The sequence below is a fragment of the Poromitra crassiceps genome, assembly GCF_964638095.1.
Source record: "Poromitra crassiceps genome assembly, chromosome: 10".
Classification (NCBI taxonomy): domain Eukaryota; kingdom Metazoa; phylum Chordata; class Actinopteri; order Beryciformes; family Melamphaidae; genus Poromitra; species Poromitra crassiceps.
The window spans coordinates 9,743,401-9,761,442 of record NC_139631.1 but is presented as its reverse complement, the minus strand read 5'-3'; the positions used below and the strand labels follow the sequence as shown (position 1 = coordinate 9,761,442).

At 45.5% G+C, this 18,042-nt stretch overlaps 1 protein-coding gene across 2 annotated transcripts in view; it reads right to left on the bottom strand.

The window, feature by feature from the left end:
- Positions 1-18,042, bottom strand: part of pcsk5b (proprotein convertase subtilisin/kexin type 5b) — a 98,726-nt gene that overhangs the window by 19,804 nt on the left and 60,880 nt on the right. For both annotated transcript variants that reach the window (XM_083644821.1, XM_083644822.1), the window contains exons 10-15: positions 14,690-14,793; positions 10,592-10,709; positions 5,739-5,927; positions 4,948-5,084; positions 3,449-3,580; positions 3,114-3,216 (exon numbers count right to left, since the gene is read on the bottom strand). In XM_083644821.1, the coding sequence (XP_083500947.1) occupies positions 3,114-3,216; positions 3,449-3,580; positions 4,948-5,084; positions 5,739-5,927; positions 10,592-10,709; positions 14,690-14,793 (783 nt within the window). The remainder of the gene's footprint in view (positions 1-3,113; positions 3,217-3,448; positions 3,581-4,947; positions 5,085-5,738; positions 5,928-10,591; positions 10,710-14,689; positions 14,794-18,042) is intronic.

Genomic DNA, 18,042 nt, shown 5'->3' with positions numbered 1-18,042 from the left:
GTGCGCGCGCGCGCGTGTGAGAGAGAGAGAGAGAGCGAGAGCCAGAGAGAGTGTGTGTGTGTGTGTGTGCGAGAGAGAGCAAGAGCCAGAGTGTGGGTGTGTGTGTGTGTGTGCGTGCCTGTGCTATATGGTGAACAGGTGTAACATCTGTTGGATAACTTCGTAGCCCTCCATCACCCCTTCATCTCACGCTGAGGCTCCCTCCTTAAGGTGAAAAGGAACTCCAAAATCCTCCAGACCACAAAATACACACACATGTACACACACCTTAAGCCTATTCACACACTCGACTTTTCCTCCAAGAAACACATACGGCACGTGTGAAACACAGAAGCCACGTGTCCGCACACACAAGTGTGTGTTTCACCACCACAATATGTCTCTACTATACTGAAATGATGAGTTTGATTTAACCTGCATTTAACCAGGCAAGTCATTTAATAACATGGTCTACCAATGGGGGATGCGGGATGGGGGGGGGGGGGGGGGGGGGGTTTGACCAGGGCTGCACAATTAATCGAATCAATATCGAAATCGCAATATGGCAGAGTTCAATATCTAAATTGCAGGAGCAGCTGCAATACGATGAAGGTAAAATGTGTCACAACCTACTGTAGCATTAAGCATTGTGGTGCTGCAGCGATGCCCTGGCACACAAATCATTTTCCAGACATAAGGGAACATGCTTATTTGGTACATACCACAGCAAAAATCCCATCCTCATTTTTACTGTATATATTTTTTTCAGTGAAAATGAAATGCAAAAATTTGCATTCCCACTAAAATCATGACTCATATCGCAATATATGTAAATATATTTCAATATGATTTTCTTTGCACATCTTGCAACCCTAGTTTTGATGCTATCGCTTTCGCTAAGTCTGTCCACAGACATAAACCTCTGACAAAGTACTCAAAACCGCTTCTGTGGTAGTTCCTGCTACAATAGGTGTCTCCAGGAGGACCACCTTTTCCATGACACACACACACACACACACACACACACGCACACACACACACACACAAGGTGAAAACAATACCAGCCAACGCTGTTGTGGCTGGTAAAAATCCACACTGGAACACCAAGGACACCACTAACAGCGTGCAGCAAAAACATGGCAGCATTGTCATGTTGTCAGGAAACATCTCTCTATACCTGATTAATCGGACAGGAGGTTTGCGTGGCGCACAATTGCTCAACTGCGCCAGTTGAGCTGGCGAGGCCGCGCGGCCGAACTGCGTTTGTGAGCCCATGTAGCAGGTGAGGCCGTGTTCGGCCCAATTCATGGTCACTCTAGCGAGCCAGCTCAGCCAGTCTACTTCGATATCGATCGATACCCAGGAAAATATCTATAATCGATACCATTTCCGATACCCTGGGAAGGGGGGATGACGTCACATCAAGAGGCATAAAAATAAAGTTAGACAGATGGATGGACAGATGCACACTTTTCTATAATCTAGGGCGGCCTTATAAAACTTTGAACTTAGACAGCAGATGACCCCTGCTCTAGCCATCAGACCATGTTTAGCTTGTTGAAGCAACACCTACCCACCAATGATAGGGAGGGAAGATCAGTGATTTTTCCACTTAAAGAAAGCACTGCTGGTATTGAAACTGTATTTTTTAGTATTGCTACTTATCGATACTATCAATACCTGTTGCAAAAGAGTATTGTATCCGTTAAAATTTTTCAGTATTGATACTTTTCGATACTATCGATACTTTTGACAACCCTAACACACGCGTGCCCACACACATACTGTACACACACCCACACACAACTGTAGAACACCTACAAACTGTTACACTCCCACACCGTTGGGTTAGTCAAGAGAGCATCAAACACATATGGAGGGATGTAATTATGTGAACATTAAACAGCAGCCCCGCCCCTTCCCCTTCCTCCCAGCTTCATTCATCATGGCTCCTCCCCCGTGGCAGCAGCAAAGGCCAGCGCACCTCTAAAGCCAGCTAATGATAAGGCAGCGCCTAAGCTTCCACACTCTCCCAGCTCGCCTGCATGCACCTGCAGCGCTCGTCTTTTATTAGTGCAGAGACCCACCGACACAAAGGCAATTACAACAGACTTTGATCCTGACCGACACACACACACACACACACACACACACACACACACACACACACACACACAGAGAGAGAGACACACACAGACACACAGACACACACACACACACAGACACACACACACACACACACACACACACACACACACACAGACACACACACACACACAGACACACACACACAGAGAGAGAGAGAGACACACACAGACACACACACACAGACACACACACACACACACACACACACACACACACACACACAGACACACACACAGACACATTGACATACACGCACACACCCCCAGACACATCGACACACGCACGCACACGCACACAACACACACACACACACACAGATAAGACGTCTCTGTTAACAGGATGACTCAGTAAAAATAATCAGGGCGCCACCTGCATTGTGTCTCCCCGTCATTCACACCAGTTAAAAGGGAGGAGCAGTGGCCAGTGACCTTAACACGATGGAAAGGGGGAAATGTGTAGAATTCCACACCAACCACAACATTCCCAGGTGCAGCGCTGATCGACCGCACCAATGTGGCTCGCTGCAAAAGCACAATGTCTGAAATCCTTCACAAAAAGAGTCTCGATTCACGGTCAGAAAATGCTAACAGGTGCAGTGCAGCTGAGTTTGAAATCATCATAACCCTATCCTAACCCTAACCCTAGCCGCCCAATCAAATTCCTCACAGTCTCTGGTCCTGCCTACACTCAACATTTAACTCAGACATACGTCACAAGAGGGACGTCCCGGGGGCTCACCTGGTAGAGCGCGGACCACCCAGGATTAGTGCTTTGTGCGGACGACCCGGGTTCAAATCTGACCAGTGGGCCTTTGCAACATATCATCCCCTCTCCTCCCCCCCCCCCACCACCTTTCCTGTCTATCTACTGTCCTATCCAATAAAGGCAAAAAAGCAGAAGAAGAAAAAAAGAAATGCGTCACAAGAAAGACGTGAATACTCTGGAAATGCCAATTCAGCTCGACTTTACATTTAAGCCATTCTGACCTGGTGTTGTTCTTGAACTTGAGGAAGTAGTGGAGGCAGTTGATGCAGTGGTGGGGTCCGGGACCCTCGCAGCCATTCTCATTGCACTCAGAGTCGCAGGGTCCTAGAGGGACACACAGTTTAAGGGTCAGTAGAATAAATAACCTCACGCATATTAATTAACAGACGTAATGGAATTGATAGTTTGGTATGCTTACTGTAGATTTAACGTGGCTATACCCTTCATCACCATAGTGACAGGACCAACATTCTAAAGATCAGCATTCCTTAGCAAAGGATGGCGAACGTGGTTGCTACTATGGTTAAAATGTGTGGCTCGGGCCTCATCCACTCACCGTTGTACTCCTCAGTGAACTCCTCATCGGTAGGCGCCAGCGTGTCTGTGGAGCGCGGCTTATCACTGCGCAGAGACGAGTACGGGTGCACAGAGGTGCCATAAAGCACCAGTGACCACTCCTTCAGCTTGCCTTCACACAAAACAGCATCGGAAAGTCATAGTCAGACATACAATTTCATGCCAATTTAATGAGTTCAGGCAATCATGTTGCAGTACTCATTCGTTTTCTATAAATTATGAATAGGATCTGTTATGATTCAAGTTGGCTCTGTAATGTATCCATCTATACTTAGTATCATCTGTTTTGTCTTGTATGTTTATCAAAGAAAAGATAAGCGGACTAACGACTGCACTGTCTGAGGAATAAGGCAGTCAAAGTCTGCAAAATCCTGTCTGCCTTCTAAAAAATAAACCCTTCTAAATCAAAGTCGTAGGCTCGTCCCAGGGGGCCCAAGGAGCATTAAAGTCGAGCTGAAATGGGTTTCCCATGGTCTCTGATTCCTTACGGTGACGTATTCCGACTGGAACAGGGTAGAGAGGCGGGACATAGCATGTGGAGGAGTTTGATTTGACCTTTGGAAAGTGGGCCTGTCTGGGATTAGGGGACTGGAGTTGACGTTGGCGCTTGAATGCTGCGTCGGGCGTGCTCTGCCCCCAAATCCAGTGGGATCCATAATAATGGCGGTGATCTGTGCATCAGGAGCAGTCAGCACTCCGCACCACAAAATAATGCCTCCGGGCAGATAGCCATTTCCAAGCGGAGGCAGAGTGCTGGCTGCCCGCCTTGAAGTGTCCGACGAGCCACATTAAATAACGATATTCCTGGAGTGCGAGTTTAACAAGCCAGTTACATGTCCTTGCATTGTACATTAAATGAAGACATTAGCGTTTGTTTTATTTTATGTTACATACTTATTGGCCAAGTATATTAACATTTATGGGCCAGAAAAGTCTGCCCATGTAGGCAACCATGTTGCCTGCTCAGAATTTTCTCCTAGCCTGAACATTGATTGACAGCTGTCATGTGATGATATTATTGGTTGAAATTGGGTTGACTTTTGATGTGGAAAAAGTGTGAAAAACCAAAGAAATTGGATTGTTGTGCTTTCCCCCCTTTAACAATTAACAACTTTAACAATGGAAAAGGTATGATGGTGGTTAGACACACAGAAAAACAAAGAGACATGACCAACCTAATTAGATTAGACTAATTAGGTTTTCCCGCTGAGAAAATTGGGCAGCACCGTAGGCACCTACATGGCATGGATCTGTTATTCTCTATTTGGGATTTTATTGTTTTGTTAAATTAGTAGCTAAATTAGTAGCCTCCGGAGCAGCATGTGTGCCCCTGCTGGCCTAGGATATTTAGATCCAGCCATAAGTGTCTCTTGTGTCTCCCCTACTCTGCCTCCCTTTCTACTTTAAATAAAATGTCAAGTAATGTGTGAATGGACTGTGCAATCTTCTTGGAAAAAGAAAATAGTGCCACTTTCATACCAGGAACTTTCTGGCTGCGGAGTTGAGACGGTGAGTCGTGGATCTCCAGGATCCAGTCTCCTGCTGCCTTCTCTCCCCAGCAGTGGGTCGTCATGAACTCCCAGTTCTTAAAACCCTCCATAGAGTGGTCAAACAACCTGAACACACACACACACGCACACGCACACACACAAACACGCACGCACACACACACACACACGCACACACACACACACACACACACACGCACACACACACACACGCACACACACAAACGCACACACACACAAACGCACACGCACACACACACACACAAACGCACACACCCACAAAGTATAAATATATCAGACAAGGAAACAACCCAAGTACTGCAAATAGCAGTAAAAACAATCACAATCACTCAACGAAGTACAATCTACAGTCCCTAATTAAATGTAGACACATATTGCACAAGACTGCAATTAGCATAAGATGAGCCTACCTACATACAGTGCCTGTATTCAACCCCCTTGACTTTTTCTGTATTCGGTTGTGTTGCAGGCAGCCTGAATTTAAAATGTATTCAATTAAAGCTCTATGCGATTACTTTTTGTGGTAAAACATCCACTTTTAATAGCTATTAGATGCTCTGGAACAGCCAATTCTGAATACTGGCTATTCTATGTAAATCAGTGACCAAAAGTAGTGTGTAATTTAATGTATGGATGGCACATCTGAGGGAGAGAAAAAAATCTTCCCTGTTCACATGTAGCTATTACTTAGTGATAGCTTAGTAAACGCAAACTGCAAAAGCTTGCACAGCCCTTCTGTACCTGTTGGCGAGCAGCTGAGACTTGGTGCCTGAGGGTGAGGTCAGGTTGATGGACAGGTCCCCGCGGCGAGGGTGTGTGATTGTAATGCGCACGACTACATGCTCCAGGTAGATCACATGGTGGTTGGAGTTGTCAGTACATCCTGTCGCCTTGTACACCGATCGTACCACATGCTCTGGACGGATGGTTCTGGAGCGCAGGGCGGCAACACATCAAAAAGGCAGAAATGAGACTTTTTGTGTATTTTCTACCATCTTCTATGCAATGGAGAGTTTGTAATGTTGTGAAAAGAGCAGGAAAACCAACGTTATGGACATTGTGACAATACCCAATGAAATATTCTAGCGGTATAGGTACATTTTGTTGGCCCGTACCGTTTAAAATCATGTAAATGAATAAGAGGTCAGATATTGGAGATGACAGTAAATCAGATTTAATAATGTACTCATATCATGAAGCAGATGCAGATGGACTGACCCAACGAAGGGAGAATTATCCATGAAAAGTTGGAGTCATTTGGAGGCTATTCGGCTACTAAATCTATTGTACCTTCCAGTACAATAGATTTTTTTGAAAGCAGAAACTGACAACCATGAGTATGATAACAAATAGAAAGAGCCTTTATTTGTTCTGTCTGTGGTGCATCGATCTAATGCCCCATTGAGTTGAACAGCTGTGGCATGATCTAATATAATAGCTATACAATAACAAAAAGAAAGAAAAAACGAAACAAAGAGTGGTCCAATACACGAGACACTGAACAGCGTCTTGCCAGCACAAGGCCTTGGAGAAAAAGTCTCATGCTGTAAGTTATGGCTGCACAGCAGTAGCAAGTGTGGCTTTGTGCTGGCTGGGCCAATTTGACAGATCAACTGTAGCACTGGATCACAAGCAGAAGAGTTTCTGTGCTGGAAACTAAGACGTAGTTGGCAACTTAACTCAGCTGGCAAAAACATTATAAAAAAACAATTATATATATATATATATATATATATATATATATATATATATATATATATATATATAAAAGAATCACTGTACCGTAATACTTTTTTTGGGGGAGGGGGGGGGGGAGGTTTAGAGGCATAAATAATAGCAATGACTTGCATTGTTTAGCGCTGTATTGGAAACCGTGTTATTAAAATCCCCGTTGTCAGGGTTACAATCAGGGGGAGACATACAGTAATTTAGGGGCTAAGTGATACAACACAGATGTTGATCATTGAAAGGAAAATGACCGCGAGTTAGCCAATGTATCTATTTAAGCACGGTCTCTGGTTGTTGTGTGGAAGATGAAGCTGTACTTGGCATTAGGGATGTTCATTTTGAAAATTTTCCAAAATCGATAATCGGTGAAAATTAACGATCAATTATCGATTATCGATCATATTAATACTTAGAAAATTTTCAATATTTTCAATATTTTTTTTTTTTTACAAAATGAATGCCTATGGCAGAAAATACGAAAGACAACGTGTTCTCCTCAATGAACTCTTTATTTCAATGTGTCTCCTCTCCAACACTGCTGTCCCCGGCGCATGCCGGTGTGAATTCCCCATGTTTAAAACAGTTTTGTTGGCACAAAGGCCCGTGCCCAGCCAGAAAACTAGAGACTGTATGAAGCTCCACCTCACGTTAGTCGGCTGTGCAATGGAGTGGGGCGAGGAGGAACGAATTCCACCCAAACCTAGTCCAATTTTTTTTTTTTTTTTTTTTAATCATTAAAAAATCGATCCAAATGCCACAGGATCGATTCCAATCCTTAACGATCGATTATCGATTTTCGATAATTGATGAACATCCCTACTTGGCATGAATTCCTGACTTTGCTCAAGGATTAATAGAGACAAAGAGCAACACAGTGGCTCATTTGACAGCTACAACTTGTTTCCTGCCCTTCAGACCATCCATCTATATACTGTCTCTAAACCCACAGGGAATTCAATTACACACGAATGTACTGGGTTACATCATTCAACTATTTATTGCAACGTTTAGCGTGAATTTGACTATCTTACAATTTAAGAATAAACGATGGTGTTGAAATTTGTGTTGTGTTGAAAAATTTGATAATTTCATTGGTAAATGATCGCTAAAATATATGCCATTTTATTTCTGAAAGGCCAATATTGGCTGATATTCTGATAAGATAAAGCTATAACTGTTTCCCCGCAGGGAAATTGATAACATTGGCGCAATGTATAATTGTCACACACACATCAATTAATCTGATTAGTATTAAAGGAATGAAAGTGTATGCATGTGAAGCATTGTGGCGTATTTCATTCCTGTGACAAAAATGTGTCTTTTAAAAATATGAATAGTTTTTAAGCAGGTTTAATAGCAGGCTATGCGTCATCTCCCAGGGAAGAGCTGGTTGAGAAAGCCAGCAGCACATGAAGTAAGAGACAGACAATCCAAACCCATTTCTCTCCTTGTCCTTGCTCCAGTCATTTACTTATTGGAGGGCTGATCATGACAACTGCTGGGGGACTAAGAGCCAATATAAATAACATGAATTCAAATTGAACTGTGAAAGTAGAGATGGATAACAGACAAAACAGAGATGTACAAACTACATGCGTACGCCACAGACTGACAGGAAGAAAAACAACAGGGGGAGAAAAGAAACACTGGCTGTCTCTTTTGGAAGGCTGACAGCAGTAATGGTCGGGGGAGACCGGGGGCTGACGTCACGGCTCTGGCTGCTCGGCAACACAGCACAGATAAGTGAACCATACGCATGGGACTGAGCAGAGCAGATGCAGGGCTGATTACCACCAGCCTGATTGCACACAGATCAGGCAGTTCTCCCGCTGCGTGCTCCAAGTGGAGTGAAGCGAGCGATTGCAGACAGACATTACCGAACGCTCTCAGAGGGGCCAGCCAGAGGGTGTGTGGGAACGCGGCGGTGATGTGATGGCTGCAGTTATGTAGCAAGTTAGAGGCACACGAATGGAATGGGAGAACCGTGAAACACCTGCGCAGGGGCGCGCGCGCACACACAGTCACACACACACACACACACACACACACACACAGTCACACACATGCACACACACACGCACACACACACACACACACACACACACACACACACACATGCACACACATCTATGGCAGACCAAAAGACATACACAGACACAGTTGATCACTCCCTTCTCTATCACTGCCTTTTTTGCCCTTTCTCTTTCTGTCTCATGCAAGTTCATAGACTCACAAGACTGCAGCAGCGAGCCAGACAAATATCCATAACTAATTCATTCTTTGTCTGGGGAGAAAATGTTGGGGCATCTTTTAAAGTACTGCGCCGCACACAAACTCTTCATAACGTAATCGCCTTCCTCCAGGGGGAAGGAGGGGTGATGGACACGCCTTTTGTTGCCAGTGATTGTCCACTTCACACTTACAATTGCCCAATGATTGGCCAATTCACACGTCTTGTGCACTATGCATAAATACACACTGTGGAAAAAAGAAGAAGGGGCGGGGCTAAAGCGTACCAAGACAGTGAATCATGTTGTTTTTTTCTTCTTCTTCTTCCAACCGACATCACTGGGAATGTCTCCACGGCGGATGCCTATTGCATCACAACACAGCGGCCTGAATTAACGCGCCTGCTTCTGATCTGACACAAGCCTGACTTTACATAAGCCTCAATATGGAGTCAGTGACGTGTGCAGCTGAGCAGAACAGACAGAAAGACGGTGATAATGCTGCAGACAGTCGCTGGTCACCCAGTCTCAGAGAGTGGGAGAACACCGGTCCGGGGCCCATGCTCACCCAGCTTAACACAGAACACTGCTCAAGCTCGCAGCTGCATCAAGAATAACAAGCTGTGAAGCCCTGGCTCTGTATCTGTGTGTGTCTGTGTGTGTGTGTGTGTGTGTGTGTGTGTGTGTGTGTGTGTGTGTGTGTGTGTGTGTGTGTGTGTGTGTGTATGTGTGTGTGTGACGTGTCTGTCTGTGTGTGTAGTAAAGGTCTTATGTGAGAACTACCCTGCCAGAACTAATGCTTGGCCCCTATCAAGGTACAGCTTGCACAACCACACTCTCACACACATGCCGGTGCATAAAACACCAGGGAGAGGGCGAGAGAGAAAATAGGAGAGAAAGTGGTGAGAGTAGGAGCGAGCGAAACAGATTGAGAGAGAGGGAGGGAGGAGGGGAAGGGGTGAGTGTGAGGGACAGAGGCGATGATGACCAAATGTTCTCACACCATTCTGCATACTACAGTGGAATCCGCTTATAGTGATCACGCTTATATAGTGATCAACTGCTTATATTGATCAAAAAGCTTTGTCCCGAATCATTCCTATATGGAGAGATCGCGGCATCTCTGTCTGTCTGTCTGTCTGTCTGTCTGTCTGTGGCGGCATCTCTGTCTGTCTGTCTGTCTGTCTGTCTGTGGCAGCATCTCTGTCTGTCTGTGGAGAGATGGCGGCGTCTGTCTACGCAAGACCGCTGTTTGAAACAGCAGCTGGAGGCCTCACTTACTGTATGTATTTTTAAAGTCAAGTCAAAGTTTCATTACTTTATTATGTACTGTATTCATGTAATAAATATACAAATGCCAATTAGACGGTAATCTACATGAGAAATAAAGGGGGGGAAACGGTTCTTTTTCAGTTTGTGATTGGAAATAGATTAAACCTAGGGAGTGCGGAAGAGTTCTGCTTATCAGGTAGCAGAGAGGATTAAGCTTAAGGTATGTGTGTTATTGCAAGCTGTTAGGATATCTGTGTGTGTGTGTGTGTGTGGCTGTATGTGTGTTAGGATATCTGTGTGTGTGTGTGTGTGTGTGTGTGTGTGTGTGTGTGTGTGTGTGTGAGTGTGTGCGTGCGTGCGCTCTACCTGATTTGTCGGTCTGCGCTCTCCACACAGATGTGTTGGGACGGGACTTGCTTCCAGCGTTCCGCCTCCCTCACCATGGCCTCGGCGTCCATCAGGCCAAAGCCGTACAGGTGGCTGACTGTAGGACACACAGTGAAGCTAATCAGACTACTCCACTGTTAAAGGCCCGCTCCTTTAAAACTGAGAACGAAGGATTTCACGGTTGAGTTGTCGATGTTCCATGTAAACAGTCAGGAAACCAGCCAGGGTTAGCTCTAGCCTAGCTAGCCATTGTTAGCAATAACAGTTGATAACAAGGCATTTTGCGGTGTTTTGCGTATACAAACACTGCAGCCACACAGATAGAAGTTAGACAGTGCTTTGTGTACAGCTGATTTAATGAGACACAAACAAGACAGAAGTGCTCATAAACAGTATTTACTGATTTTAACTACTGTTCTTGCGAGGAGCATCCATCTTGGATTTTTGAGGTCGGGGCTGCTGAGGCTCCTACGAGTTTGGGAGAGAAAATACGAGCACTGGTGACATCACTGTTCGAGCTCATGACCTTTGAAACCCTCAGATTCCCATTTCCCAATTTTAAAGGAATGCCCCATAAGTCTCGGCTCCCAGACAATTAGAGATCTCCCCCTACCAATCGTCTGGCAACTTCTTGCCAAAGATAGTACTTAGGCGGCGAGAACAGATGCGAACAAACCTACGCCTCTTTGTCAAGTTACCGGAAATGAGCTCCCCCTATTATCCTCCGTCATGAAACAAACTGGAGATACAGCGAATCACTTTGTATATACACATCCGCCAAAACACATGCCAGATCTGAGATCCGAGGTTAGCTGAGGCAGGATGCTAGTAGCCTGGTGACGCAAGGTTAGCTGAAGCAGGATGCAAGTAGCCTGGTGACGCGAGGTTAGTTGAAGCAGGATGCTAGTAGCCTGGTGACGCGAGGTTAGCTGAAGCAGGTTGCTAGTAGCCTGGTGACACAAGGTTAGCTGAAGCAGGATGCTAGTAGCCTGGTGACGCAAGGTTAGCTGAAGCAGGATGCTAGTAGCCTGGTGACGCGAGGTTAGCTGAAGCAGGTTGCTAGTAGCATGGTGACACAAGGTTAGCTGAGGCAGGATGCTAGTAGCCTGGTGACGCAAGGTTAGCTGAAGCAGGATGCAAGTAGCCTGGTGACGCGAGGTTAGCTGAAGCAGGATGCAAGTAGCCTGGTGATGCAAGGTTAGCTGAAGCAGGATGCAAGTAGCCTGGTGACGCGAGGTTAGCTGAAGCAGGATGCTAGTAGCCTGGTGACGCGAGGTTAGCTGAAGCAGGATGCAAGTAGCCTGGTGACGCAAGGTTAGCTGAAGCAGGATGATAGTAGCCTGGTGATGCGAGGTTAGCTGAAGCAGGATGCTAGTAGCCTGGTGACACAAGGTTAGCTGAAGCAGGATGCTAGTAGCCTGGTGACACAAGGTTAGCTGAAGCAGGATGATAGTAGCCTGGTGATGCGAGGTTAGCTGAAGCAGGATGATAGTAGCCTGGTGACACAAGGTTAGCTGAAGCAGGATGCTAGTAGCCTGGTGACACAAGGTTAGCTGAAGCAGGATGCTAGTAGCCTGGTGACACAAGGTTAGCTGAAGCAGGATGCTAGTAGCCTGGTGACGTGAGGTTAGCTGAAGCAGGATGCTAGTAGCCTGGTGACACAAGGTTAGCTGAAGCAGGATGCTAGTAGCCTGGTGACACGAGGTTAGCTGAAGCAGGATGGAAGCCTGGTTCCAGACTCCTGAGTCGCATCCCGCCCACTTTTCAGATGTTGTCGAGTGGCAACGAAATGCCCATTTAGTCTGAATATTAGACTAGTGTAGTAATCTAACACTTAAATTAACCGTTTGGAAACCACTGAACTCATAGATAGAGCTAATCAAATAAGAATTCCTTCCATATTTCTGTCCATTCCCCCCCACACACTCCACCCTGCTGCTGCTGCCGCTCTCCATGTAACGTGGACACACACACCCCTCCCCTTCTGCTTCTCCTTAGTTCCTCTTTGAAACAACAGCCGCTTGGAAAATCTCCAGGCACACCGGGCATGCAGCCTGGCTGACCCTTAGTTCTCGCTCTCTCTTGCTTTCACATACCACACACACACACAGAGGTCAGGTATGCGTATACACTCAAGCATCCACACTTTATGAAACAAAGACGACCACCTGGAATCTGACAGGTAGATGGAAACTGGTAGTGGGTTAGTTTTTGAAGAGTGCATAGTCTAGGAGGAACAATGGAGTTATATATATGTGTGTGTGTGTGTGTGTGTGTGTGTGTGTGTGTGTGTGTGTGTGTGTGTGTGTGCGTGAGATGTGTGCGTGTGTGTGCGTGAGATGTGTGCGTGTGTGAGACGTGTGCGTGTGTGTGTGCGTGACAAGTGCTATCAGATGTCTTATGATTGGGGGAAAACAATCCCAGATTCAAAATCATGAATATTTATTTCTCTGAGTGTCCTGGCCTGCCATGACGACTTAAATTGCATTTGATTCTATCGTTGCAATCTGTCACAATTACAAGTTTAACTGTCAAGTTTAGTTAGCCCTATCTTTTTCTTATCATTTCTTTTTTGGTGCGGTGGAATGGAAGATTTCAAGATTTATAGCAGTGGATCAAATGTTCCCTTTGCTGAAAGAATATAAAATATTGGGGAAACTGAGAAGTGTATTTACTTTATCATGCTCCAGAGAAATAAAAAACAAACGCATATTATGTATCAGTAAAATGTGCAATTGGTCAGAAATGTCAATTAGCCGTATAATGTTGATTACCATCTGATTTTAGGATGACGAGTCCCAACCAAATTCAATATAAGGACACCTTAAGAAGTAAGATTAAACTACACTCCATTTCATGGCACTGAATCAAACTGAACTTACATTCAGAAAGAACTTCAGCCATTCAACACATTTTTCAACTTCAGCGTGAAATTCACCTGATAGAGAAAAGTAAAAGCCAATCAGTGTTAAGCGGTAATCTATCCAGGCAGCTGTATTTACAGTGGGGGAAATGTCCATCGGGTATTTGTGGCCAACACTGACCAATGACATCTGCACAAAAGACATTGGTCATGGCTTGCACAAAAGGGCCAAAATACAAGCATGATAGAATAAACTAGAAATAGCTGCCTCACGGTTGCATGCCTCCGCCAACAAGTCAAGTTGCAGTCTACATCCATGTCTGTCCAGACATACAAGCACAAATACCTTGAAGGCCACGACACCGTGATGTGGCCATTCAGACTTATGGCACTTTAGGCAATGTTTGGGGGTGGGAGCTTCTAAGCCAACGCATGTCACCACAATACCCAGAGTGCCTTGCTGCACCGAAGATAGCCGAGCAGTCAGGAGTCATGGGGGAGGGAGGGGGTCTCTCTACAGCTCTGAAGTCTGAGTTGTAAAGATAACGTTAGGTGTTTGACTGTGTTTACGATGGAAAGTGAAGGGAAATATTTTATAATAGATATTTTCTTTAATCAATCACCTAAATGCGATAAAACTTTCAAACATTTCTTTGCAGGATGATGTTTTCTTTGGTGTGTTTGATGCTGCTCTCTGTAGTGTCAAGTGGTGCCATCAAACACATTCACATTTAATCATTCCAATTTCACTGCATATTTATTAAGGGATAACACTGGTGGAATTTCAGTTTTCACGCAACGCCAGACACTGATGTATTTTTGCCACATAGTCAGAAACTTCTACTGTCTGATCTACGTTTTAGGGAAAGATGCAAAACACATGTTGCTCAACATAATGTATTACATTGGTCAAGGCGGGAGTTTGTCTTTGAGCTGATTTTAGTAGATTTATGAAAACAATATAAGCCTGTGACTTCCAGGAGGTAGACAGACAGTAGAAGCTTCTGACATGGTTGGGGATGAGGATTTCCATGCTGCGAGTGTTATGGTTCAGATTTGTATAGGTGTGTGTGTGTGTGTGTGTGTGTGTGTGTGTGTGTGTGTGTGTGTGTGTGTGTGTGTGTGTGTGTGTGTGTGTGTGTGTGTGTGCGTGTGTGTGTGTGTGTGTGCGCACACGTGTGTGTGTGTGTGTGTGTGTGTGTGTGTGTGTGTACCATTGTATCCAGCAGCATTGGTCTTCCAGTCGGGGGCGTTGAGATGTCCGGCTCTAGATGTCTTCACAATGATGTGCTGGACGTCTCTCCATGATAGAAGAGGACTGGTGGAAGAAAACACACACAGCCAAATAAAATATATTTTTTTGTACATACACCTTAAAGACGAACCAAATCTGCAGGAACTAAATATATAACACTAAGCGGCCGTGCACATAGGTGCTGCCAGCGCCTTTCTGCAATTCATTCTCTATGATAAGGAGCGCTCCTCTTTCAAGGACCACACCTGGCGTTTAAGCGCTCTTGGCGGCTAGTCTTTTTGCTGGAGCGCTCTGGGCGTCTCAAGCTGAAAAAAGTTCAACATTTGGAGGAAAAACGCGCTGCTCGTCATTGTCACTCCTTCTACCTCTTCTCCTGTCAGGATTATCTTCAACCTCCGCTGCTGCCAGAATTGCCAATAATCTGGCTTTCATGTTTACAATGTGAACAATCTACGGTACTACAACATCAAACAAGAGTCGGCGGGTGAAGAGAAATAGAAACGTGAGCATCAAAAGATTGGGATCAAAACACAGGAATATACTGTAGGTGGCAGATCAGTGAGAGAAAATTACAGACAGGCCTAGACGGGGAGCAGAGATGCCCGTTCCTCCATCCATCCATCCATCCCTACTTTCTCAGATCTCACGTGAGATCGTTACGAGATGGCAGCCATGTGTCCCGACTCCTTTCATGTCCAAACGCTACATTAAAAAGGGAAAAACTGGGAAGAAGTGGGTCACCAAGTTTCCTGGGAATCCCTTCCATCTCATATGCCGGCCAGATGCTCCGCTCCCTCCCGTCCTGCCTGCCTGTCTGTCTGTCTGTCTGTCTGTCTGTCAGATGCTCTGCTCCCTCCCCTCCTGCCTGTCTGTCTGTCTGTCTGTCTGTCTGTCAGATGCTCTGCTCCCTCCCCTCCCCTCATGCCTGTCTGTCTGTCTGTCTGTCAGATGCTCTGCTCCCTCCCCTCCTGCCGGTCTGTCTGTCAGATGCTCCACCCCCTCCCCTCCTGCCTGTCTGTGCCTGTCTGTCTGTCTACCTACCTGTCTGTCTGTCAGATACTCCGCTTCCTCCCCTCGTGCCACTCCCTCGGCCTCCGCGACCACCGCCTTGTGCACAGCCCCGAGGCAGCTGACCTGAACCCAGCATTTAAGGGTTGATATCACCACCGTTTGCAAAACTAAGATGCTGAAGATCATTTCCAAGTCATTATATAGTGAAGAATAACAGGAGTGATGTGAGAGGGAGACAGAGTGTGACACACAGGAAAGGAGGCTCATGAATTTAAAGGAACATGCCAACATCTTTTGGAGATTTGCCTATACATAGATACCCTTCTCTTCCCTGCGCGTGCAGTACAAAGTAGCGCCTCCTAACTACAATGGTAGTGAACGGTACAGCAGGCTACCCCTGTTCAGTCACCAAAAATACACAGCGCCAAAACACTCACATGTACATGTTGTGACGTTATGAGATATATATATATATATATATATATACGTATATACTTGAAGACTTTGCACTTCAGCTGGCTGCTTGTGTAAAAGCAGATTGTTCCCTGGCTTCCTGTGATCTCTCACACACATTATGAAAGGAAGCTATCTCTGACTGCAGCTAAGCTAATGGCTGCCCATCAATCTCTCACACAGCACTAAGAGCTTGGAGAAGAGCTGACCTTTTCACATTTGCACATTCTATCAATCGTTAGCTTTCAAATGAAAGCAATCAAATAGACTTAACGGACTGTCCAGTCACGCTTTTTTGCCATTATCAGGATTATATTCAAGACAAACTGCTTACTAGTGTACTACTACTACTCTGACTCCTACTACTGAACGCTCTTCAAAAACTAAACAGAGTCTAAACAGACGGAAATAAAATATCAAGTGGAAATGATTAAAAGATGGTTATCTCATAAGTAGACGCAGAAGAGTGCTATGAAAAGTCAGAATAATGAATGATCAGATCAATATTAATAGGCTTAGCTTCCACCGTGTCATTATGGTTCCATAAATGTTTCATGGCCATTAATTAAAAGTGACTTTGGCATGGTTATCTAGGCCACGCCCACGGCAGCCTTCCTATAAACAAGCCAATACTAATTAATGGAGCAGCTGGCATATTGGGGAAAAGCATAGGCGAAAGCATATCAGAATGCCTAATATAGGTTTGTTGGTACTCCTCCCTGGTGTAATTATGGATGAATACACACACACACACACACACACACACACACACACACACACACACACACAGGGCTAAACTGGAGGAAGAGAGCGAAGAGAGAAGTGAGCAGGATAGAGAAGCAGAAAGATGCCAAGTTAAAACTATTTACGGTAGACAGTCTACAGTTCCATCGCACCTTGCTTCAGCTTCTTAATGGAAGATTTACAAGCCCGCCGACCTGTGATGAGCATTTTTCAATCTGGGCTACGGCAAATTTGCCTTTCGAGTCTGAAAGCACACAAACGCAGAAGACATTTTGTTTTTTTGTTCCCTCCGCTCCTGCTTTGGTCTTCTAAAAACTCTGATGTTCTTAGGTTAGTTATCCTTCGTTATTTCCTGTTTATCCACATTAACTTCCTCTCTGAATTCTCCTGCCTACACCATCACTTGCCTTTCAACTTCTTCACTTCAAGGACACAAGGTAAAGAAGGGGAAAGAAATTAGGTTTCTGAAGCACGTGCTGTGCTATTAGCTCGACGCTTCAACAACAGTTTTTTGTTATCAAGTTTTTTCGCGAGGAGTTTCACCAGCAGAGCATAGCACGTAGGAGGATCACGCCCCAGTTCCCCTCCCCCCCCCCCCCCCCCCCGAACAGGCGCCCTGGCCGACCAGAGGAGGCGCTAGTGCAGCGACCAGGACGCACACCCTTAATCCGGCCTCCCACCCGCAGACACAGCAAATTGTGCCTGTATGGATTGGACACCCGACAAAGCCGAACGTAACGCAGGGGATCGAACTTGCGACCCTCGTGTTGGTAGGCAGGACTCGGCCTCACCCACAGAGTAAAGAGCATGGGATGGGTTTTCGTGTTGCACTGCCAAACCGAGGAAACTTCAGAGTGTTTAGTGAGGTCTGGCGTAGCCGCGTCTTGATGTGTTTATCACAGCAACTCGACTCGCTTCCATTCAGCAGATAAGAGACGATAGCATCGCCACAGCACAAAGAGTTTCTCCAAACAGTTTCCTCCTCGCCTCCGTCTCCCTCCCCTCTCTTTGCATGTGTGTGCCAGCATGCAAGCCTATCCATCTGAGGGACAGAAATAGAGAACATCTGCCTTGGAAGAAGAAGAAGAAGAAGAAGAAAGAACA